The following is a 27,072-nucleotide window of genomic DNA, read 5'->3' on the forward strand; positions in this document are numbered from 1 at the left end:
TTGATAAATGATAAGAATTGATCAATATTAATCGCCGGTCGGAACAAGGAAGTACTCGGGGTTAAAACTCGAGGGGGGAAAGCCATAGTCGTTCAAGTTGTAACAGAGAAAAGGGTATGAAACCAAAATTTCAAGAAAATTATAACAGCACTTAGTAAGTATTTTCCTCGGATTTCGACATTTAGTTAAAAACGAAATTTGTTCAAAAATTTCGTTTTTAAGATTTTAACTAACATACGAAGTCCACAGAAGACGAAGGTCATGCTTACTAAGCCACCGTAGGAAAGAAAGCCCTACTCAGTTGCTATACCGCGACGGACGTCTTCCAAAGCACTGCATATTTCAAGTACCTTCATACGGAGTCACCCTTTAGGGTTGCAAATTTACACTAAGTTTGAAATTTGCCAGGGGGAGTGTTAGGACAACAGCCGTTAACGCCGGCCTCGGTGGCGGTGGGGTAATGTCCTCGCATGCCAAACCGTAGGTCGCGGGTTCGAATCCCGCCCGGGTAGGTGGTCCTTATCCAGGGCATGGATTTTTGTGTCATGCTTTGTTAATTCCTCCGTTGTAAAAGGTAATTCCCAGTTTTAAAATGTTATTCCTCTATGTGCTGTTTACGGGGAAGTTGAAAATTAATAAATTAAGTAATTAATTAACATATAAAAAAGAAATGTTTTAACGAAGTTCCACCTAGCATTTATAAAAATCCTTTATCGTGCGGGACAAAAACGAATTCCCATACCTATCCGTTCGGGAAAGTATCTCTCTTAATTTATCGTATCCATTCTCAATTGCTCAAGAAATCTAAGCCTAGCGCGCATCCTCCGAGACTCTAGCAGCTCCCAAACTATTTCGTTTAACATCTGTGTAAACTTTCTGTATGCCCGTTGCAGTTTTTGACGAACATTTTCGTTAGCAGGCGATCAGGAGACCCGAATTCAAATCCCGGCTAAGGCAAACGATTATGTAACGCGACTTTAATACTTGGTATAAAGTTTCACCCGTTGGCGTGACTGTGAAAAAATTTACTTGTTATAAGCAGTGGTTTGAAAAACGTCCGATAGGAAGGATGGTGAGTAGTGGCCACAAGGATTATACGGGAAGTTCTTTACTTTCGGTTACTACTATGTCAGTTGCTGTGGCAACAACAGTTTCGCTGACACTACTGCTAGCGTCTTCTGTGGTTAACCTGACCGACAGATTATTGAGCAGCGACGCCATTTAGTACTAGCCAAAGATCAGAACTTTGCCATAGCTCCACAAGAGAATATCAACGGAGAGAATCCTTTCGGAAAATTTTAAATTTACTTACTTGTTCCCCTATTAATGGATACCCATGGTAGTATTTGGCCTTATCAACAAGCCGACACAAATTTTCCCTGTCCATGGCATCAGTTTTTAATTTAATTTAAAAAAACCAAATGAAATAAAAGAAGACGCTTCAGCGAAACTGTTACCTTCGCCACATCAACTGACGTGGTAGTAACCGAAAATCAAGAGCGTTATCGCACACCGCGGAAATCTCCGTTCTCACAGAATTATATCTACATCTACATAATACCCGCAAGCCGCCTAAAAGGCATTTGGCAGGGGGTGTTCGAACAACATACGTTTACAAATAAAAAGGAAGTGCTTTAATGAAATTATGACAATCATTTATTAAAGTCCTTTATTGTTCGGGGGAAAAACGAATTTGTTTATCTATCCATTCGGCAAAATATCTCTCTTAATTTGTCGCTTCTGTCATGAACATGTTTGAGGCGAAAAGTTGGCCTGCGGATACAGATTGGAGAATTTGGAGGCAGCAACGTGAAGGTATAAGTTAAATTTCGACGAGAATAGAGGATTTTGCTTTAGGGGAAGGCTACGGCGAGGTTGCGGTAGGTCGGTGTGTGTTTGGGGCGTTCTGATATTCATTCGCCACGGCACTTCCACAAATCACTCTGTGATCCGCTTTCCAGAAGTTCATATATATTCTCCTCACGGACGAAGCGTTTAAACAGATAATGCTTGAACGATTGACTTTTAAAGCAGACAACTGATATACTATGGGAACAATGATGCGTTTCTTTCGACTTCATCAAGGTTTAAGTAATAATGATATGCGCGTGTACATTGCATAATTTTTCTGATGTGGTGACGATATTTCATTGTGGAAGAAGCATGTTACAAGGATCGAATATATCGATGGCTAAGTTCTTACAACACATATCTCAAAATTTGGGCCGGTCTTAGTTAATACTGCTAATACTGTCAATAAAAAATAAAATTCAAGCAAAAAACATCTCTTTGTTTGCAAATGTATGGATCTTTTCCAGTTTTATGTATTATTGGTTTTTAATTTCAATTAAAATTGTATGCAATAAAAAATAAATCGCTTTTTTGCTTAATGCTTTATTGTGTTAGCCAAATAAACAATAAGTAAAACGATATATGACACGACCCTATGAAGCGTCCGCAGAATTTTATACAAATATTTAAAGTTCAGCGTTCTTAACTTATTGCGGCGATAGTAGGCACAACGCGCTATGAAAGCAATTGAAACGTTGAATAGTTATTCTTCGGCTACTAACCTCTAACACGAACACGAATATAATAACGATTCCATGAATACAGCCTCAAGGTTCTACTGAAGTAATTTATATTTTGTAGTTAAGTAAATTGGCAACTGAACCATTTCATGTACATTGATTCGTGTCACAAGTTACATGAAATTACTGAAATTGGTGAGGGAAGGGTTTGGAAAGTAATTCGTTTGTCAACGAGTAGTGTGGACGAAAAATGCAGCGTTGAATGCGCATGACCCCAAGCCAAGGCAGACTAAAGATTCCCGAACATACAATTCGTGTGCTGAACTGGCACTTAGCCAGTGGAGGGCTCCACCCCCTACATTCCCAAAGTTTTTGCCCTTGTGACGACAACCCGGGATACATTTGACTAGACGTACTACCCGATATACCAGTGACTCGGAGGCTGCGCACTAGGCTTAGATTACTTGAGCAATAGAGAATGCATATCTTTAAGAGCGACACGGAGAGCATCATATTAAAGACTCACTGCATTTCCAGGTCCGACATAAACGATAAATAAAGAGAGGTATTTTGCCGAACGGACAGGTATGGGGATTATTACAGTAAAGGACTTCAATAAATGCTAGACGTTATTTCGTTTAGGAATTTCCTTTTAATATGTAAACAGCTGGAGTCCTAACACCCCCCGACACAAGCCTGTTGAGACAACTTCTGGGGTAGTGTGAAGAATCTTGAACATTGTACATGTAGGCTTATGCTGTGGCAACCACACGGACGCACCAACTACGACACGCCATTTTTCGATATGGTTACATCTCATAATGTCTGCCGACAACTAAGGATGGCTTTAAATTCTAGCATCATGGAAACGAAATATATCGCTGATTAAAGGACATTTATGGTTTTTTGATGATGTCGTATTGACAAAATACTAATATAGTGAACGCACATGAATCGCTACTGCAGAAAGACATCATCTCAAAGTTAGACGATTTATCTTTTTTTAAATTCATGTTGTTGCTAGGTGAAAGACCCAACGTTTCAAAAACATGAACATGTCAAGCTAATAAAACCGAGAATATGTTTCCATTAGAAACGTCGAGTCTTGCTCCCAGCATCAACTTAAAAAAGAAAAATTGTCCATTACGGACATGATGATTTTTTTTGCAGTTATCGATTCACATAATACCCAACCTCATCCACCGAAGCTAATTTATGGGTACTTGTCTGGTGCTTAAGAGAAAGTTATTCAGAATTCCATCTTACGAATGAAATCGTTTCAGGCTTGATTTGGTGAAAATACGACACATATCCATGCTAAAATATAATCTACAATTAGTAATCTCCGCACTTTAATATAAAAAGGTCACCTTGAAAATGACAGAATGTCGTAATCATTTGTAGTTTATATTTTATCAGGGTTCTATTTTACATTCTATATAGTATCTCTTTTGACTGGATCATTGCAAAATAAAACGTTGGGCTCATTTTGGCCAGAGCTGTTGTGCGTGATTTTCCGAGCCTTGTATATTCCATTCCGCTTGCGAGAAGTTGGGAGCACCCTGTCCATTTCGTGTTTCATACCCCCTCTAGGAGATGAATTCCGCTATCCCTCACGATCCTGACGCGTTTTGTGCAGAGAACATGAGGAAGAGGATGAAGAATCTTTTTTTCTCTCTCTGGGTTCAGGGCCCGCTGACAAAAGATATTGGGTCTCTTTCCCGCATCTCATCCTTCCCTAACTCCCTTTTCTTCGCCTCAATGGAAGCGTCTGCTGCAACCACTCAACGCCAAACCGTTTCCCGCCACCCTCAAACGTTGAGCCCGGAAATTTTTCGCGTTTTGTTTGGGAAAACAGCAGTCTCTCACGTCGTCGTCATCGTATCCCTTAAAGTTTTCCACCAAGCCGGGAAATTTTTTTTTCTCCTCGTATATTTCGGGCTGAATAGAGTCAGAATACGCGCGATGTTCCTCCCCATCTCCGCCTCAGTTCTCCTTGCGCTCTTGCTGCCTTGTTCGGATATGTCTGGAAGGGCGCACCCAGGATCAAGACTAGGGTGTGGGGGCAAGCCATGGTAGTTCAAGTTGCAACGTTTTAGCGCGGAGCAGATGAAAGAAGCCAGCATTTTAAGAAAATTATGACAGCGCTTTATTAGCTTTTAAAAATATTTATTTGAAAAAATATATTTTTATTTTAGTTACACATCTTAAACTACTATCAACGCAAAAAAGGTAGAATGCTAAACTTAAAGAATTTGTATGAAATTCTGCCGAAGCTCCACAGGGTAGTGTCATATATTGTTTTACTCATTGTTTATTTGACTACAACAATGTATCATTAAACATTGTTTAAACGTAAAATTTTAGCTTCTATGGTCGACAGAGTGAAGAAGAACACGCGAAAAACTGTGAAACTTCGCGGGCAAAATATTTTATTGGTAGATTTCATTGTATTTTTTATAGAGAGAACAACATCTTCGCATTATAAATAGATTTTTAAAATTTAATATTACCCATTCCTTGATTTTTAAAATAGCTGAAAGGTGGTTTTATATTTTTGAGGCTTAGGAAAGTACATGAATATCGACGTTACTTATGCTATATGATAAAGATATATTCAAACTTTTCATGTAAGGAAATTTTCATGTTGTTCCTCTTACTTAGAGTAAACCACAAAAGCTAAAATCACCCTAGATTTGTGTTCATCCGAAACTAATGCTAGGCAGATGGTTCGGAACCAACCCCTTTTTGGAAGAAAATTGGATTTTTATTTAAGCTTCGCACTTAGTGGAGTTGAGTGCCTAAGAAAATGAGCCCATCGTTTTAACTGTTGTGATAATAAGAAATGCTCTATGGACATATAGGGAAGGGGTGTTCTTGTCAGCATTAGGTTTTTCACGAGAGGAGATATCTCTGGCTGAACTAAAAACTTTAAGAATCCACACGTCGGTTAAAAAAGTATCATATTTCCTAGGGGTAGGCATAGCTAGCATTCTTCCGTATTTTGGAGGTTAGTGAAAACGAGTGGGAAGAGCACTTACGTTGGGAGTAAGAAGGCATTATTCTCAAGGCGGAGTGCTTTGGGTGCGTTATGAAGTGCGAGCTAAGATCTTATCCATTTATTTCATATTCAAGGTTTCCAGGTGTAACTTCACGGCATCTTTTTGTTTCCTGGAACCACTTACCTACTCGGAGATGTCTTCCCTCCTTTCTTCGAGGCTTCATAAAAGTCTTCCAGTCCTCCCTTTTGTCTTTACGATATGCAGCCACAGCGTCATGTCTTTGATGATTGTGACTTACGGTTTTTTTATTTCAGTTTTATGGATTTCATCTTCCTCAAATTGTCCCGAGGATAGCTGAACTAAAAGATTGCGTTTCGCGAATGCCGTGAACGTGGGATGCGTGTCTTTTAAAGCTGATTACTTGAGCTGAGTAGGACTTTTAAGTGGGATAAACGGAATAAAGGGAGACATAATAGGTACTACGAATGATTTCATTTTTCTTCAACTGTTTTGGAACGTCTTGCGACTCCATTTAAGTTTTTTTTATGCGACTATATATTAAACTCAATACCCGAATGGCGTGTCGGCACAAAGGAATAGATAAAAATAAAACGAATCTAGTGGAAATCACTCGGTTGAATTCATTTTTGTACTTTAATAATTTATGTAGCCACTTCAGTTAATAATGAATGAGCCATAGTTATTTTGCGTGATAAAATTAACTCAATGAAGAGTGGTACTTATGAATCGTATCATACATTCAAAGAAAAAATAAAATGAATCAGTCGACCATGGAATTAACGATGGAAATGAATAGCATTTTATATCTTCTGAATGATTGTGCTCCTTAGGAATACAATTTACGATATATTATTTTATATTCCTGAAATTACATACTTCTATCGCAGGATAAATCAATAGTTTTCGGAGTGACTAAGTGAAATGTCTTCATACTGAGATGAGAAAACTTTGTAAATTTTACATGTATGATTTTAAATGGCCGGTTTCGTCACAGTGCGACATCCTGTGGTACCTACAAATACAGGAAATACAAAATCCTAAGTTTACATGATTTCTTGGGGGGAAGGATGGTGTCGGACGCCAATAGACTCTTCGAAAATCTCTTCAGATGCTACTATGCTACTTTAGATGCTGCTGCTATAGGATTTCCTGATTTATGATCTTTTCCCATCCATTTACATTTACTTAATCTTCCATCACTTTTTATCATTTTCCTTCCGCTCAAAGTGTATTTACGATTTTAGATCTCCCGTACACATTCCAGAGGATCTTGTACCGCGACGAAACCGGTCGTTCAAAAGGATAAATATGAAAGTTGCTACGCTTTTCGATTTTAATTACCGAATTAAAACACTCTACTATTTACGGGTATCAACAATATACCGAGCTGATTTGAAATTCTTAAACTTCAATAATTTGGAAAGATCAAGTGTCTGGTCGAGTTTGCGAGCGTAATTACAACATTGTGACACGGAGTGTTGTGTTAGCATTACTTGGACGAAAGTATTGTATATTCATTCTTAGATAAATAGGTATAAATTTGCTCAAAGTGGGTATTTGGTTCTTACCTCGGGTGCATTGCAAATGACATCAAATCCGCAATGCAGTAGGAGATTTCGAAAGCGGTTTGGTTGCGTGACTTCGAATTCCTATCCGATATATGCATGCGTGGCTCTCGTATGCGAGGGAAGTTTTTTGACCAAGTACTCATGATGGTATTATCTTACTCCACGCTTAAAGCTGAGATTAACGATTCTTTTTATCTTCTTTTCTATTCCATTTAGAAAGAAGACTAAGAAATAATAAACCATAGAGCTACGATTATCTCCGTTGAAACCAATGAAATGTTTGCCTTCTAATACGTCGGGATTATTGTAATGAACCTTAATTAAATGTTATCCCCTGATTTATCATCATCTTGATGCTTATTTTCCTCTCAAAGCTAACACGTTTCCTATTTCAATCTGAGCTTTTAAAAATCACTACACACATTGTTACACTGAGATGTTTACTTTAAAATTGTCTATATCACGAAACCAGCCTAGTTTCATTGAAATTCGCATAGAAAAGTTTTTCTGTTGTTCTTTTAGTTATTTTATCCGAAGTCGTATTGGCGATTTCATTCTTCTTGAAAGTAAGAAGAGGAAATATCGCTTATAAACATCAGCATTTAAATTTTTGGTGGTCTCAACCGCTGTTTGAAGCTATTATTTCGCTCAAGATCATGCTAAATCATTAGTATTGCATTTCCTATGCAAGATTTTCGTTTTTTACCTGTAGTTCATTTTCTCTTACACCACCCTTCAAACCGAGATTAGCGATTGCAATTCTTTGTAGCCACTTAACTTATGCATTCGGAAGGAAGACTAAGAAATATTATACCATAGAGCTACGAAAACTCTGTTGAATCTCAAAATTGACTGCATAAGCATTTATTGAATAATTTTGGGGTTGCAATGAAATGAAGAATGAGTGCTAACACGTTACATACTGATGGCGATAATTCTTGTCGAAATCCCATAAAAATTTGATAAGGCGCGTCGACTGAAACAATTTTAAAGCAAACTGTAGATATTTGGTGGTACGATTTTAGTTGTTGTTCGTTACTTATTATGAATGGTTTGTGGTAATGTTTGGTTAGGTAAGTTATATTCAAAGTATTCGATTTTTAACCATGTTTAAACCAAAGGCATTTCGCTTTATGTGGATTATATTTTTTTTTCAATCCAAACACCTCTACCCAAGTACGTCGTTTCTCAACGTTTAAACACCTCTGTACGCTACTTGTTAATAATTCGATTTTCGCCGTTTATTAAATTCGCAAATAAAAATAAATCCACCTATCCGTTGTAATAACTCTTATTAATCATTTCTGACGATTATTAAAGTGTTCGATTTCCTCTGTATTGGTGAAAACGACATGAAATTTACCGAATCCTGCAAAAATCCATGGTGATGCTTTTCAAGTGATTCTCTTGAATCGATTGTCGTATATCATTTAGATTGAATCCCACAAACTGCCATTTATGTTCCATTCAACGACAACACGAAAATACATGAATTCTCACTACGCTCAACTTTTATCTTCGCGAGATCGTGAAAGTGCAGTCATGAGGTTAGTGATGTTATGACTCATTGCTTTACTCGATGGCATATTTATACTTGTCGCACGTGAATTCAAGTCTAATAATAAGCATAACGTTTCTTAATTTTTCAATACAAAATTTTTGCATTGCTAACTTGTACACAAATTCAGGTCCGTTGAAAAAAAATGAATTCAAGTCTGATGATAAATATTATCTCGGGGACTGCATAGAGGAGGCCCAATTCCATCCCATAGAAGGCTGATTTCTGTTGCACCTTCGGTCGCATTTTAATCAGTTTTTAAAAACGTCCGCGGCGCGATGATGAGTGCAATGCGATCCACTATGTTTCCAATATTTTGAAGTACAATGTTCGTATTTTCTTGATATTTTCCTTCATATTTAGTAAACATTATTCGACGAAAATTTCGAAGTAAAAGTAGCGAGAAGTATTCCAAAGTAGTCGACTTTGTAGAAAATTTACATTTAAAAGAGTTACGGAAGATGGAGTTAAAATGAATAGAAATCAAAAATGCAGTAATTCCAAGCATACATCTCGAAACTTATACGCATGCTACACGCAGGAAAGACCGTAAGGAAAAGTAGCCTTACATAAAAGAGAATAATTTTAGAATAGAAGGCAATTTGCAGCAAAAAAAAAACAATTTTACTACTAGGCATTCGATGACATTTGATATAATGCTGAAAGATTGAGCGCAATATTTCACCCACAATTACACCCCACATAAGACTGATTTTTGTTGCCACTTTGGCCGCATTTTAATCCGTTTTCAAAATTCTCCGCGGCGAGTTGATGAGAGCAATGTGATCCAACTTTTTCCAATGCTTTACATTATAATGTTTGTAATTGCGAGGAAAAGCATTGAAACGTAATGAATCTGATAGTTCTCATTACCATGAGTATAAATTTCGGTTAAAACACTAATCATACCTTATTTCCCGGTGAAAATCGATACAACTTGTATCTCAGCGACTTGAGTAGCGAATTTTGTAAACCCATTTGAATGCGCGGTGGGTGACAATGCATTTAGAGGCCTACTTAACGCTTCATCGGGATCGTATGCTATAAACTGCCATTTATGTGTGATCCAACGAGCACATGATTGCTCCCGTCGTACGCTGCTCATCTATATATTAAAATTCTCCGGTAAGCAACGTGTTAATGATTGCCAACCTTGGTTGGATTCCGATGAGACTTCGGCCCGCCGAGAGTTGTCTGGGGGGAAAAAGGGGGCGTGTTCTGCCCCTGAACTTTGGTGGAGCTTCCCTGGTTCTGCCCCTCGCAACCTTTGCGAATCACGTTTTCCTCCCGCGTTGAAATACTCGTTTCCTCTTCCCATTTCTAAACCCTAACCCCATGCCCTTCCCATCCCTCATTTTCCACCTCTCAAAAAAAAAAACACAAACACTTTTTTTTTTAACCTCTCTCTCCCACAATTCTCACTTGAACCCCATCACCTCTCCAACACCCCACTCTTCCAACCCCTCGTTCTTCTCATACCTCTTCATCCAGCTAGAACTGCCACGTAAGCACGTTATTTCCCCTTTTTTGCCCTCCGAATGAATAAAAAAAATATATCAAATGTAGAAAAAAAAGGAAAATCCATAAGACTCTTGGGTGGTAAGGATTCGCTTTATTTATTTTAGGCCTCACTTTATTTTTTTATCTTTCCGCTTTTTCGCTTCCCGTTTGCCCACCGGCGTTGTTTGCCCAAAATAGAGTTCGTCCGATTCGTTTTTTTTGTTATTTTCGGGGCTGGTGATGGGAGGGTTTTGTTTGAAATAAATATCGAAAGGGATCGTCGTGATTCACATCGGAACGATTGAAGTGAATTCCAAAGCTTGTCGTCTGTGCGAAGCATTGAAATGATTCCTTACCGTTGAGACCGATTTATTGTCTCATGATTCAATGGAAATTATCGGTTTAATTCTCGCCGCGGTAGATATTTCTGCTACTAAATTTTTATTTAGTCGCAAAAACTCGCCTTTTTTGCCCTTCATTCGCAAATCAGATGATAATAAATCTTTAGGTATCAAATTTTGTTCACGTGACATGATTTTTTTTAAATCGGACTATCGTAATGGGTTTTTTCAAACAAAGTAGCTTCGTAGCAGGTTTTTCATTGCTTCAAAGCAGCTTATATTCTTTGTCCTTGGCTGTTGGTTCGTCTTTCTTCTCATCAGTCCTATAGCCAATTTTCCGAACTACCGTGCTCACGTGAAATCATTATTTTGAAATTTACCAGGCAATGAAGTGTGTAAGGTAAAATTTTGAACTAATAATATTGTTTCAACAGAGGTGAAACATTTGAAAATGTGCAGGAAAATTCCGAAATATTAATTTTTTGACAGTAACTGTTGTGCATGAATCACAAAAAAATGCTGGTATGGTCGTTCACACAGTCCCAAAATTGCAATTGACTGGTACTATAAAAAATTACATGAATTCATAAGGGAAAGACTGGAAGTAAATAGTGTACGAAGTAAATGATTGTCTTCTTAAAGTGCATCACAGTGCACACTTAAGAGTGCAGCGAGACCCAAAAGTGAAGATTTTACGTCGTGCTTCAGGAATAATTGTTACCATTAAGAAATTAATGAAAATACAACTTAAAAGCTGGATTTTAGATTTAGAAAATTTACTGAAAGGAACAGATACCAGCATGTGAAAAAAGATCAAGAGGATTAAGAAGGTATTTATGTATTGGGTATTGTGTGCACATAAATCAATTGTAACAGATAGTGTTCAAGATGAAATACTTAGATAAAAATAAATGAGTAAAATGGATGGAAAGATACGAAAAAAAAACAATCTTTCTGATTTAGCCGTTATCTAATGAGTTCAATTGATTCATGCGTGATATTGTGTAAGTTGGACACTGAAATGAAATTTGTTGAAATTTTCTACAGTAATTAATATTTCCATCCTCGCAACTACCATTATAAAACCATCGTGTGACGTCCAGTGAAAATGAAAATTATTAGCTCAGTTTTATGACAAAAAAGATGAGGAAACTAACGTTAAGAGATGGAAAACAAAAGCAATCATAATTGATATTATTGTGGATAAGTGCAATCCCAATTATTGTTGAAAAGTTCAACTACTTTTATTTCAATATGTCGTACTTCCACTACTTATATTACGCCTGAATCAGTTGAACTCACTTTAAGTTAGAACTTTGTTAGAACAGACACAAAATACCTGACCGGCGTTCGGGAGATCGGGGTTCGAATCCCGGCTTAGACAAATGATTTTCATCCTTGGTGTAACAGTGTCATATGTTCTATTCATTGGGAAAACACCAAGTACAGTGACCTGTTTTCCCATGCACTTGAATTAACCACCTAATTTGTCATCTCATTCACTTTTTTATTTTATTTCTCAACTGTCGAGGAGTTAAAAAAAATAATAATACCCATATTATTCCGTTTTTCGTTCTTTCGCCAAATTCTCGAGCTGTTCACGCCGATAAATCGACGGCCTTATCTCTTTCGCAAATAAGTTGTTGACGTCACGCGCTCCTGCCGAGGGGTCGCCGCTTCCAAGCTACTCCTCTCCTCACATCGCGTGATTAATTGTTGCTGAAGCCTGAATCACACGATAATTTTATCCGTCATTTCTTAGTGATCACTATCGCGATCACTAGAGTGATCACTCGCAAATGATCGTCGCTGACAACTGTTTTTCGCGATCGCGATCGCGATGAGTATACCCATCACTATTTTTCATCACTCGTCCGGTCGCTTTTTCCGTCGCTAAAACCGTCACTAAAACCCCATAACAGCCAATCGGAACGCATGCCCGTACTCAGCGATTGCAGCGTAACGTTTGGCAATCGTGGGAACGACAAGGATAAACAAACACGCTATATATTTTCGTGTTGTGGGTCGTATGACAACGAGCTGTGATATCGAAAGTGATGCGAAAGGCGACGGCGGGAGGTACCGTGTGATTCAGAAAAATGATGACTGGAGCGATCACTTTTCCCGTCGCGAAAAGCGATCGCTCTAGTGATCACTTTTCGCGACGAAGGAAAACGATCGTGTGATTCAGGCTTTAGACCCTTATGAGCGCTTCTTTCCCTCTATGAGCGGTTCTTCCTGAACGAGTTAATGAAATGCAACCTAATGACGTCACTAACTCTTGAAAAGTGGGCGGTAACTTTGGTTTTTTTTTATTTTTTATAGTTTTTTTACAATGCCACAATGAAGAAGATATTTTATGAAAATTTACGATTAATCAGTCGAATTCTTGTAATAAATTGTCATTTCGGTTCTGAGTAATCGATCAGTTCCAATGTCATCCCAGTTCCCACATCCCTATCGCTTGTAAAGATGGCTCAGACGTGGGGCGAGATACCGGTTGAACGCGCAAAAACCACGGCAATCGCTTTCTCTCTCGTTGAATGTTTTTTCGGTGAGAGTTGTTCTCGCGCAGATGAAGATGAAACCTTCCACGCAGCGATTCGTTAAGAGTTCGAGACGTCACACAGCGATGCGGGACATGCATCCATCTACCCTTGAGGCGAGAGAGGACGGGTGTATCATTCTCACGTGCGTAGCCTGAAATGTTCTCTCCGCGTAATTGAAAGAGACTCAGGGCTTCGAACCAGGGAGGCTGCAATTAAACGGAAAACCCTCATTCCAAACCCTCACCCTTCGGTGAAAAAAAATATATCACGGCGGGGTAAAAAGGTGGAGGGTGAAAAAAAGTGTGGATTCAACTTTTTTCCCCCCTCACGCATGTCTCCCTTCATTTGTTTCTTTTTTTTCATTCGGCACCAAATCCGCCTTGTTCTCTACCCAGGTTCCTTTGTCGCGAGGGTAGAGGGGTTCGTGCCTCGGGGGGAGCCGTCTCCATTTCGGTCTCATCCTCCAGCGATGTTGCCTGGTTTCTCAGACAGCTGAGCGGGTACTGGCGTGGAAAATTCGTTTTTACGTATTCATATGAAGAAAACGTTTCCTTTAAGTTCTCACAATATTCTTTACACAAGTTTTCAGCCGCGTCTCAGTCATTACGTTGACTTTATATTACGAAAAATTATGGCTACGGAGGTTTTAGCACGAGAACCTGTCGCTTTCAACATCACACTTGTTTCGAGAACAGCAAGGTGGATCAAATGACGCCACGAGATTTGTTTACGAATCGTAGACGTGTAAATTCAACGGGATCTGAGTTATTATGCTCTTATTTTCTGAATAGATTCGAGCTTGTATGGAATCATTTTCATTGAAACAAAATTATTTTTCGAAGTAATTAAATGTCTAAGATTTTGAGTGGATCTTTGCTGATACATGATGTTGCCACGAAACCTCTACAAAGTAAACAATTGGAAACTACGCATCTTGGTAGGAAAATTTAGTAGGTAGTTAGAAAAAAGGTAGGATGCTTGCATTACAACAGAGCTGCCAGAACCTCAAGTAAGGATTTTTAAGTACTTTATTCTACGTAAAGTTAAGATGTAAAAGAATATGTTCGACGGATTTATATGTATGGCAATAAAAAACGATTGTGCTTAAATGTTCCGACAACTCCATGAATTCTGCGAAACGATTTCAGTTTTAATCTTTAGGCTAACTGCTAACTGTATAGTCAGGCTAAATATTTTTATTTTTACAACCTCGATGTGCCGTGAAACATAGACGGAAATGGTAATCACTTTTAATTGGCTATACATCCAAAAATCCCTTATTTGAATACTTATGATGTTGTGATTCTTCAATTTGGGCTAATGAAGAAAAGGATTAGATGTAGAGAAAATGTAATGAGAATTTTAGTCTTCTACGCGGGTAATCTTGTGATGAATTCGAGTTTTGGGAGTGTTTCGGTGTTTTATTGATAAAGCGGTGTTTTTTCGCCCTCCTTGACGAAAAAATCTATTTCTTCGCTTTTTGTGGAGTTGCTAGAGCTCAGAAAGCTTTAGGTGTGATAAGTATGTAGGTAACATCATAAGAACGTTGGTGAGGCGACGTAGCCACAACTCCCGGACACTTGGTTGAATAGTGGCGTGGATAATTTATTTTCAGAATAAGATTTTTCCTTTTTTGAGTTCAAATTTCAGGGTATTGTCGCTCTTTTTTTTACAAAAATTATCTTTCACTTCTCTTTTTGAGGAGTTTGTAGAGCTCAAAAACCTTTAGGTGTGATATGTCGGTAATGGGATAAGACCGCTGATAATGCAACGTTGCCACATCTCCCGGGTACTTGGATGAATAGTGGCGCAGAAATTTTTTTTTTCGAATGAGAATTCTCATTTTTTCCTCGTGAAAAATTCCTTGGTACATTTCGTGTTTTGTTTTCATTTTTTTTTTAAATTTTGGGTGCATTTTTTCAGTATTTTTCGCCCATATTTACGAAAATAATCTTCTACTTGCTTTTTGTGGAGTAACTACAGCTCCAAAAAATTAAGGTGTGATATGTAGTTAATGGCTTAACACAGTTGGTTTCGCAAAGTTGCCACTTCTCCCGTGTATGTATTTGGATGAATAGTGGCGCGGAAAAATTCACTTTTCGAATGAGATTTCCCATTTTTCTCACATGAAATCATTCTTGGTGCATTTCGTGTTTTGTTTTCTTTTTTTTCAACTGCTTGGGAACGCAGGTAGTGAAATGTGAGGGGGGGGGGGGTAGAAAACGTGGGTTAAGACCGTGGACACGGGAATGTTTGCAGAAAGGAGAGTGGTTTGGCCTTTCAATGAAAATGAAATTTGGATTTTATTTACTCTTCTTTCCATCGCCCTCTTTCTTTCGCGTTGGGGTGCAAGCCCACGTGATGATGTAGAGTTTGGTTGGTGTCGTACTTGGCGGGGCTTATTTCAATAAAATTGAGCTTGTGGACGGGCGCGTCGCGTCATGATTATGATTGAAATGTGTAAGTGCAATGCTGCACCCTGCTCATTCGGACTACGTATTGAAGCTTTATATCCTAGCCACCTGTCCTATTTTTCGATAAAGTAGCAGGACAAGGCTTTAATTTTACATTACGTTTTCAATGCCATCACCAAGTACAGCTTGACGAAGTGAAGATGGTTTCAACCCCACAGAAAAATGATTTCGTTCAACAAAAATTCATTATTAAAATTTTCAGCACGTCAGAAATATATTTACTCAAAGTAATTCCCAACATTTAACATGTTTAAGGACTCGCGATTTTTCTTTCAATGTTTTGAAATTTTATTTATTATTGATTCTGTTTTCTTTTATTCATGAATATTTTTACTGTTCCTCTAGACTATGCTCAAAAATAAATTAAATGAACAATAGTTTGCATTTGAATATGTGAAGAATATGCTATCATTGCTGGGACTAATTGTCTTCGTTAGAATAATTCAATCATTATCATATTGTTTCACAGACCTTTGCTAATTGAATAAAGAAGCTAAATTTTAAAGTAGGACTGAACGTTGGGGCTAGACTCACCTTTACAGCATTTTTGGAGAATAATAACGTACGGAATGTTACTATTGAATCATATTCCTGAGAAAATATTATGTAAGGTAGGGGATACAATTTATAAAATTGTCATTGGTTGAAACTGGCCTGTGAAAAATCATGTGTAAGGAATGTACATAGGCTTGCGCTATCTAGCATTCTTAATAGTTTGAGTAGAATTGGTGCTGGGTATAACTCGGATTAGATACGATAATGAGCCGAGGAAATCTATTCAACAATAGTGTGTGGAGTACCTGCGTAAGTGATGTTTGGCAGTAATAGGTCTCGCTATTTACGTATTTACTTAACCATATAAAAGAGCTGGTTAAACGAATTAGCTGAAAATAATGTGTATGCCATACCATTAGAGCTTTATTTCTCGGTGAAATACTAACTCACTCATTGACTCTACCCTAAGGTTAGTTTGAGTAAGTGAGGGTAGATTTCACCCCTGACTGAGCTACATGCTTGCGAAATTCATAATCTAACGGTAGGGGAACCATATCCTTTCCACTAGCCACTTAACATTGGGGGGATTATTTTGTTTGGAGTGTCTGAAGGCTTCACGCAGGATTTGATGTCGGCACCAATTAATTAATACCCTAAAGCTCTAACCGCTGAACCACGATGCTGAATTCTAAATTGCTACCTCAAGTAACTATGAATTTCCTCCGATTTATTTGTCACGGGTCTTTAATACGTACTATCATATGGAATTAATATTTCTGTCCTTGTAGATTGCGTCATCATAAAAATATTTATGTTCAGTTGTATATTCAAAATATAATTAGCATGTTTTCTGCGTACTTTCTACCCTTTATTGCTTTGACTAAATTTCGGACGAGAACTGGCTAAGTGTCGAGTTCGACAAAAGCGCCTACATAGCATCTGGATGATCTCGTCGTATCTGTGGTATTATCCAGTCCATTGGGTTATCTTGTTATCTTTTTATCAAATCCTAGATTAACTCAAACAAAAATAGAGCCGCTTTGGATTCAAGGTCATTAAAAGTGACGTCGGTTAAGTGGAACGCTAAATCTCATCGAGTATTTGAGATGGAAAGGGTTCCTCATTAGTGGAAATTTTCTCTTTTGGTAAATGAGGAATCCGAATGAATGCTGAATGAATTTCATTTTAAATTAAGGCGTAGCATTTGTTACGAGATTTTCTTTGTTAGACAATTGTTTTCCGCGGGTTGGCTTGACATCATCTGATCTTTCGAGTTTTCTCCCGCTTTAGTTCGTCAACTATGACGACATATTATGGAATACTTCCGGTTTTCTGTTTCTGTCGAAGTGATTTCGACCTGAAGGTGGAAACTAGATGATTCGACGAAACATGTCGCTAATCTTGAAAAAATAACGTGAGTGAGGATTTGATAGACCAGCTAATTAAGATTACGTTGTTGAAAATAGTTTTACGTAAATTACGTTTTAAGTAAAACTATGTAAAATATATTCTAACTTCAATTTAACCTCTTGTTTTTTAGTAGTTTTGTAAGAGTAGTTTAAAATAGTATTGGATAGCAAATGTGAAGGGATTGATCTGTTCAAATTCTGCGGTAGCTGGAATAAAAGTAAGAATGAAATCCTATTACAATCGGATATCATATCGCTACTCACATCGGATATCATGTCGCAGTCGGGTATCATTGTTTCAGCAACTACTATTCAACCATAACCCATAAAATAAAGATAATCGTACAGTTTGACTTATATAAGTATCAAAATTTGACAATCAGTGGGCAGAAGATGTGATCGCATTGTATTGAGGGTCGAGAAGATGTAACTTGTAACCAGCCGAGGAAATCTGGGGCTAATACGGCAAAGACAGAGATATGAGACAGTTACCAGAGTTTATGGACGCGATGAGTGGTTGCAGGTTGTAATCATGGGAATGATGGTGTATTTGTATTTGCTTTGAGACAATGTTATGCCTGGTAGTATAAAAAATAAGACATCTACGGGCAATTGGCCACATTTCGGATTGAAACGAAATTTCATCACTGCACTTACGAAAACATTTAAAGCTAGAAGCCCATAATTTTTCTTCCAAGTACACCGAAATATTTTTAGTATTTCGTCTCTTTTTTCAACCACTTTGTTGTTGTGGTGTGATTTGTGGTTTTTGGGAGGTTACTAACATCACCTTTGAAATGTGGTGCTACAGAAGAATGATGAAAATGAAATGGATCGACCGAGTTAGTAACGAGGAAGTCCTAAGAAGGGAAGGAGAGAAGCCTCATGAAAACCTTAATAAGAAGACGGAACAACCTTATAGGCCACATCTTGAGACATGATGGCCTGGTGAAGACAATCGTCGAAGGACAAGTGGAAGGCAAGAATGGAAAAGGAAGACCTCGAACAAAATATATGGAACAAGTAAAGAGAGATGTGAAAGAGAAGAAATACGTAGGTGTGAAAAGATTAGCTGATAAGAGAACTAAGTGGAGAGCTGCGTCAAACCAATCCTAGGATTGTTGACCAGTGATGATGACTAACATCAGTGTCAGTTTTGTAATTAACAGTTATTCTAAGCTTGTGAACACTGCAGTCGTTGAAAAAGCCTTTCATCACGATAATGTTACTCTCAAGAGTGTCTAGCGCTTTATATTAGGGTGATATCTGCATTTAATCTCGTTTTTACCCCTTTCCCCTATTACATCTATGTACTGAATCGTATGATTTTCAAATGAACATTGCCGTAAGAATGGTATTCCCTTTCGGTGACGAAGTCAGCTCACCTACAATTACATCGTGTTTCCATAGTGCCGATGTGAATTCTCATTTCACTCGTATTTAGAAGCCCCTCAAGGAATGAGAAGTGAAAGCAAGCTCTCTCTCTCTCGTCGTAGATGGCTTGATACTGGGATTGAAATAAAAGGCAGTGCTACCAATTTTTTATTCCTGAGTACATCCCCCTCACAAGACCGAGAGCCTCGTTATTTTCTGTGGTCGATTCCCTCATGCGCTGACTCGGCTGAGGGTTCATTACCCGACTCGCCTTTTGTGCAATTATTTTTAGGGGGAGGTGATATATCCATCTAATACCGCAGTTGCCCGTTACATTTTTGTTTACCATTATCTCTGTGAACCCACATTTATTTGTAGTCGAACGTGATAAGGTAGCACTAAAAATTATTTTTAATTAGAAGAACCAAGGTGGGTATTTATCATTTAGAATCAGCTCAGAGAATGAAAAGTATCTATATCGAAACGATAAATTATTTAATTGTTCAATATTATCATGAAGGAGTCAAGGTTGGCGACTCCACGAAATTAATTGGTAAAAACTTCGTCTAATACTGCAGTTTCACCTCACGTTTTTGTTCACCTCTAACTGTGAAAATACACATTTATTCCTAGTCGTACATGACGAGGCATAAAAAAAATAATTCCATATTTTACGGACGAAGGTTGATATTTTCAGTTGAAATCAGCATAGATAATGGAAATTATCTCTCTCAAAATGATAGACCATTTAATTTCTCAATATTAGCGTGAACAAGTCTGGAATTCCTTGCGCTGATATTTCTGTGTGCTATATTCGTGCTATAGGTTGGTGAATTCACGAAATTATTGGAAAAATTTCGTCTAATACCGAAGTTGTACTTTAAAAAAGGTTCCATTTTTGTTCACACCTATCTCTGAGAACCCACATTAATTCATTGTCGATTATAAGAAGACAACACCAAAATTGCTATTGAATTCTAAGGACTCCTGTTGGTATTTTCAGTTAGAAACAGGTCAGATAGACAAAAGTATCTCTCTCAAAATGATAAAATATTTAATTGCTCAATATTGATATGGAAAATACAGTAGTTCCTTACTCTCCTTTTTCTTTGCATTATATTTGTGCTATAGGTTGATGAATCCATGCAATTAATGTAAAACCGTCATTGTTCGGGCTCTGAAAAAAGTGACAAAAATTGTGTTTCTAAGGCACGTCGTAGCACCTTGGAATTCGAACCGGCGGCATTTATTTTTATAATTTATTAGAGTTTGTCGTAGAAATACTTTCTTTTGTAGTAGAGTCTTTATTTGAAGGATCTAAGTAGTTAATTTTCGAAAATTCCAGTAAATACAGCAAGAATGAACTAAAATGATTTATGGAGACAAGGGCTTAAGAGATTCCTCGGAATTTTCGCCGTATTTATTTCGGCGCAAATTACTTCAAGTCATTAATGCGGTACTCTTATGATTTTCTTCGATAAGTTGTGAGTTATTTTTTCATTCAGTCATTTAAACTTAGGATTTACTTGGAGTTGAATAAAGCGGCTAAGAGGGGCGAACTCATCACTCTAATTCCGCATGTTTTTTTTGTTTCCTTTATCCTATTTTTCTAATTTTTTATATAGGTACTTGATTCCCGAGTTATATTTCTTGCGTCAAAATTCGAAATGACTTTATGTTTAAAAGGTCACTTCGAATTTAAAATGAAGGAATCCTATTATAAGTTATTTTAAGATTAGAATTCATACATATTAATACGAATGAAAGTGATTTTTTTTCTCATGGCTTAAAATAGTGCCTACTTGGCCTTACTCTAATTTATTTTGAATTTGACATGCTATGGTTTTCCGGGTGGCCTAATATCTCAGGATTCCGAACGACTGTTTAGAGGTTTTGCGAAACTTCTTCGAAAGACTTGCTTAATGAAATAAATGTGGAATATAGTATACTGAATGACTCTTTCAATGTATAATTTAATGGAAAGTAAATATGGTAACATTTCTGGGTTGTTATTTATAGTGTCTTCGCCATAATAGTGTTTAATTAAATTTAGCATCATATTGTATAGATTTATTTTCAACTTTCTAATGGAATATGAAATAAATGTGGTGGCAAAATTATCGAGCTATGCTTGGGTGGTGATATATGCCATGTGCTCATGGATTATAGATTACTATGGCTTTTCTATACCACTAATTTTGTATTTTTTTCTCATAGATGAAGGTGTATAAGCACAAACTACTCGCTCGCTTTGGTCTGATGCACATGATTGGAACCAACCTATGCGTGTGGCTGAACGTCTTGGTCCAAGAAACGAAGCATGAAATCCTTACATTCTTCAACCCTGAGAATAACACACTCGGTCTACATTCCCACAGCCCGCGTCAGCATACTCTACGTAAGTTGCGCCACACAGGCTATGTACTTGGTAAATAGGCAGCACCTTTTAAGACGATTCTTTGAGGCGAAATATGAGCTTTTTTCTCAATTTTTATGAATATTCTTTTAAATTGAGTCTTTTTTTCTTTCTCTCGACCTCAATGTTTAATGTTGATTCATTGTTTTGGAGTATAGGTCTTGAAGAATTTCAAATACAAATTTGTGCCAACCTTTTGGTATATTTATACACATTCATCATTACTATGAATGAATATGAGTGCATAATTTTGATAAACGAAAGACATAAAAGGTTATAAAAACGTTTTACAATAATAAAAAAAATAATTCGGTTGTAACTTAATTAAAAATAAGGGACAAGAATTTTCACACTGAGAATAGAATTTTGAAGAGAATATAAATGTTTAGAATATATAAGTAAGTATAGACTTACAATATTTACATAGATTTTATCAGATGCATGGTATGGATGCAGTAACGATCTCATTGTCCAAATTGATCGTTAAAGACATTGCTAACATTTTCATTTTGTTTTTTTTTTTAACTAATTTAATTAATTTAAATGTATTCATACTGCGGGAGATTTTAATTGGCATTATTTATGATCATCGTATTGTGCCTTTGAAAATATGTTGTTGTAAGATTATGTTGTCATATTATCGTCTTACATAAGTTGCGAAAGTATAATTAAAATTCATTGGGCTATTTATAATTCTTATTGAAAATCATGTGAATATACAAATACCTAAATTTCGTCGCTCTTAAGCCAAATTTGTGGAACGAATTGGTATGAATACCTGTGTAGTAGTTGTTATGTGGTAATTCGGTTTAACAAGTGTGATATAATAAGTGTAATAATATAATTGGTTGTGGAATAATTTTTATTTGCAGAGTATATCCATATTGGTAATTCATCTATAAGTTCATATTCCCTCTCAGGAACATTATGAATGTCAATAATCTTTCTCGAGCTTTGATACCAAAGGCATGATCTATTATTGCATGTTATTCCGCTGTCAGTTAAAGTTTGCATTAATGTGAAACCATTCACATATATTTTTTAAGAGTGAAGTTACTAACTTTCTGTTTTTATAACATATTATTTATTATAAGAGTTAAGTTTTTTAGCGTTATAAATAGACCGTGACAGTGTGTCATCACGAAGTAAGTCAAAATTAATTACCTATACGGTCTACACTGGTTATGGGGATGCATGTTTGCCATGACAGTTTCTGTGTCTTTGGGAGGTGGACATCTAGCGAATGCTTTGCCTTCTTGATATAATTTTTGAGACAGGATTTCCACGTTTTATTTCATCATTTTTCCTTTGAGGTCATTTGAATCCAGCTTCTTGAAGCTGATGAATTTTGCTAAATACAGTGGTAAAATTTGTCACTCTTATTAAGAAATTTAACTCTTGGCATATTCGCTAACTTTTTGCGACCATTTTAAAGACATGAATTCCAAGCAAAATTTTCAATATGATGCTAGAAAAACATTATCCTAGACTTGGAATTCTCGCATGTTGTAAGCACTTGATTTATTTTCCTTTGGTTGAGGTCAATAATAAAAATGTATCATTCCTTGTCAACGTTTTGAAGAAATTGTAAACTTCATGGATAGGAATTTAATTTTAAAAATTGGGAAGAATTCAACCACTGAGCGTTTGAAAATAGAATATAATATTTTTAAAATTCTACACATTATGTACCGTTATTTTTTATTTTTGACGTAGACCTGGAGAAGACAGTTCATGTTTCCAAACGTTGGCCAGGAATTAAATATATGCTATTGACCAATACTGAAAATAAAAGCATATATGTAACTTGCTTTATTGATTTGTAATATTTCCTAATGTTTGTGCACTCTCTTCGCGATCGCATGCAGCTGTGAAGTTTTCTTCTGGGGTGACCGCTTCCTCAGCTTCGCTATCAGCCGTCACCGGCGGTGCTACCCAGGCCCTGCACCACGAGCACCTCCCCACCTCGCACCAGGTCCACCACCGCGTGGAGAGGGGCCTCAAGGGCCCGCACCACATCTACGAGTGCCGGCGGACCAACATCATGGGTTCCCTTGTCCAGGACGCCTCTCCCTTCCTCTTCCCTTGCACTATAGAGTACAGCCTCATCTGCGCTGCCATCCTCTACGTCATGTGGAAGAACATCAGCCGGGTGGAGATGACGCGGTGCGGCAGCAGTCGCATCGGCAAGGGCGTGGACTGTCACTCCGGAGGATCCCCAGGAGGTCCCGGCGGTTCCATGGTCTCCTCCCGGGGAAAGGTACACATAACCCCCAAGCGATCGCCGCACCACTACTCTGTCGACTGCGCCAGGGCCCACAAGGGCCTCTTCGTGGGCATCCTGGTCTTGGTCCTCACCATCATCTCCCTGATACTCTTCTTCGTCCTGATCGGGCGTCCGGAGTTGGTCGGTCTGGCCGTCTTCGAGGTGAACATGTGTGAGCTGACGCTCTACGCCCTTTCCACCTTGGCGACTTTGGCCGGCATGATCAGGGTCCGGGAACTGAGGTACGACGGCGGTCGGAACTTGGAACTGGACTCCATCCTGCTGATCGTGTCCCAGACCGGGATGTTCACCTACAGCACCTTCACGGTGATCGGGGGCCACTTCACTCTCGAGCGGAACACGGCCCTCGTGCTGGCCACGGCGCTGGCCTCTCTGGTCCAGACGACCGTTCAGACCATCTTCGTGCTAGACGCGTCCAGGCGTAGCTGCGCCACGGCGTCCCAGATTCGTAGGAAGCCGGGCAGGGAGGTCGTGACTTTCTTACTCGTCGCCAACCTGGCGATGTGGGCTGTGAACACTCTGGAAAAGAGCCGGGCCGAGTCTCACCCAGTTCAGCTCCACTTCTACGGACTCTGGGCCTGGACGATAATCACCCATGTCAGTATGCCGCTCGCCATCTTCTACAGATTTCACTCGACTGTCTGCCTTTGTGAGATCTGGAAGCGGGCGTACAAGATGAAACCCGTGTACATGTAGTTGCGTTCTTGTTTTTGCGGCTGCGACGGTCTCAGTCGGTAGAAGGTGGTATATGGCTGTGGCAAAAGTTCCTGGCGTAGGCCTTGCGCTGAATGGGAGAGGATGAAGGAAGCTTACTCCAGCCTTTGGTACCGTTGCAATTAGTGTGAATTTTTCTCCCTTTCTGGATGCTCTAAGCGTTATCTATTGTGTGGGAAACAGTTTTCGTCCGTGTTAGCGCAATCGTCTTCACTTCGAGTTGAAGATATTTGTTAAAGTTCGGGAAAAACTGTTTTCCAAAAACAAATGACGCAGGGCACACCTAGAAGTGAGAAACTAGAAAAAGAGTTGACCGAGGAATGAAGTCTTAAATGTGCTCTGTGAACAGGTCCTAGAAAGGTCGATCTCTCTCACAAGCTGCTTGGTATTAGTTGGGATTTAAAAACAGATGTTAGACAAGGCCAAGATTTTAAACTCGAGAAAAAATATATGTCTCTATTTCCTTGGAATATTGTCTTAAAGGTTCTGCGCATAGGTCTCGCAAGTCATTTACCACGGAGTTAATGATCTTTTGCTACAGCAATATCTACCTGACCTTTCCAAGTTCCTCAATTGTTTTCGGGCGGGAGGAATCCCAAAGAGGTAATCTTGATGGAAACGAAAGACTGTGGCGTAATTATTGCCCAGCATCGTTCCATTCATTGATGACTTAAAAGAGAAGAAGATAACTCATGCCGTTCTGAAGAAACGAAGGTGTTCATTGCACATTAGCTCCATACTTATTAAAATTGAAATACCTATGCCCGTAGATTTGTATATCATCACAGTATCACTCAGAAACGCCGACTGCCTCTAGCATAAGACCTCATTTTTTATAGAAAAGGACCATGAATTCACCAAGTCTTGAAATTGGAAACTCGTATAAAAGATATTTCTATGTTTTTTATTGTAACAAGCCTACCTTCAAAAGAAAGAAAATTCAAACTACACTCATGAGCGGCTCGCTGTCTCCTAGTGCACTCCAAGGGCACAGAATTCCACTCTTAACTGCGTCGCATGGACCTAAAATTTCGTTGATAAAGAGTTTAGCTTGTGCGCGCGCTGACAATAAACATATTTGTCCTAAGCTCCCGCTGCAAACTAGTCAACACTTCAAACATTTTTAACTAATCTTTTCTCTTCCTGAATATTTTGAAAATTTTCTGCGTGTTTACGGAATATAATGAATGCTAAATACTTTTTATACTGATGGAATACAGGATAATTCGATGTAACTTAGGCTTAAAGAATTAATTGAGATATTTGAAACTTTTTCAAAGCTTGATCGAAAATATCGATATGAAGGCATTTTTCCGGTACTTATCGAGATTATGGTATATGGCTCCAATTTGTGAAAAAAAAACGCTTTTCGTATTAATGCTCGTGGAATTAGTGAAATGTACTAGCTTGTGTCCGATGGAAAATGTTCGGTAACTTACTCTTGTAATCAGCAGAAAATTGGGTCATAACTCATTACGGCCAGCTAAACAGAAGGCCAGTGTATTATTTTCGTGGCTTTTATTACCGTGGCTAAATTCTCGAAGAAATCGGTAATATTTTCGCATATCAGGGCAGAGAAAATGAAGTTTTTTCCAGGACTAGTTTTTAAGCATATATGTATACATATGCAGATATTATGGCAACGGTGGCAATCTTATACATTGAATGAATTAGACAGGAAACAATACGTGCAACACAAATATTGATGGGAACAGTTTTTTATACCGCTAGTTTGTATTGTTGGTTTACCAACGCTCATTTTTAAATGCAATTTTTGAAGAATTTATACGCAGTTCTTGGAGGTCTTTTATAGTTCTGCATCTTTCTTTTCATTCGATGCAAGAGTAATATTAACGGTCATAAGGATTTTAATTTGTTAGAGACAAGTAAAAAAAAAGAAAACATTTCTAAATTTTATTAAATCTCGACTCCGCAAAGCCTTTTAACGCCAAAGAACGCATTTTTTAGGAGTTGATGGCGCGTACACCAATCTAGACTACTACGATTTTCAGATGAGTTTTGATGAAAACAGGCTCTTGGGTTTGTCTTAAAAATAGCGCGTAGAATCTGGAAGAGTATTTTCTTTTTCCTTTTGCGCATAAGGATATAGTAAATACTTTCAAAACGTTCATTGTCATTTTATTTTAACTCAATCATCCTCTTTCGAGGCAATTCATTCGTTTGTGGGCAGTGGCTGAGATTTTTATCAGAAAATTTAATTCATTTATTGTATCATAATGTACAAAGTCACGAGTTTTTTCCCAAGTGCGTCAACTCTCCATGTATAATTTGACTCACTTTTTTTTAGTGATAAGTCGACGAGTTGTCTGTATTTAGGAAATATTCTTTATACTGTTTCATATTGTGTACAGGCGTTGCATTTCGCTCAACGTTTGGTCTGATACGTACATATTTGTGGTACTTTCACGGAATATTTCATAGTTTACAAGTAACACTAAACTGGGGCCAGTGTGAACTGATCTGTGAAAAAAACTGGTATTGGCTCCATTTTCTGTTCGATGTCCTGAATTCCGATGTATAGATAGACCAGAATTATGTAACTTCAATGTCATCATAATAAATAATGGAATTCATTCTCAGAATGATATTAGAATATTGTTTATCATTACACTCATTTTCATAATATTTTTTAATTACATAATTATAATTCTAACATCGCATAAAACGGGTAACTATTTACGTTTAACCCTGGATTACTAAACCCGGCACAAACTCACGTGGTCACTAAAGCTTCGTCATTTTTACGACGTGATTTTTTATCTTACAATGAGGTATTTTTGTGCTTTAAAGCAATTAACATTGAGTTTTACTA

General features: G+C 37.8%; 1 protein-coding gene across 5 annotated transcripts in view; it reads left to right on the top strand.

The window, feature by feature from the left end:
* Positions 1–26,853, top strand: part of LOC124161986 (proton channel OtopLc-like) — a 243,758-nt gene extending 216,905 nt beyond the window's left edge. For all 5 annotated transcript variants that reach the window (XM_046538282.1, XM_046538283.1, XM_046538285.1 and 2 more), the window contains 2 exons: positions 21,040–21,220; positions 23,107–26,853. In XM_046538282.1, the coding sequence (XP_046394238.1) occupies positions 21,040–21,220; positions 23,107–24,221 (1,296 nt within the window). In that variant the 3' untranslated portion in view covers positions 24,222–26,853. The remainder of the gene's footprint in view (positions 1–21,039; positions 21,221–23,106) is intronic.
* The last annotated feature ends 219 nt before the right edge of the window (positions 26,854–27,072 follow it).

Source organism: Ischnura elegans, chromosome 7, assembly GCF_921293095.1.
Source record: "Ischnura elegans chromosome 7, ioIscEleg1.1, whole genome shotgun sequence".
NCBI classification, from domain to species: domain Eukaryota; kingdom Metazoa; phylum Arthropoda; class Insecta; order Odonata; family Coenagrionidae; genus Ischnura; species Ischnura elegans.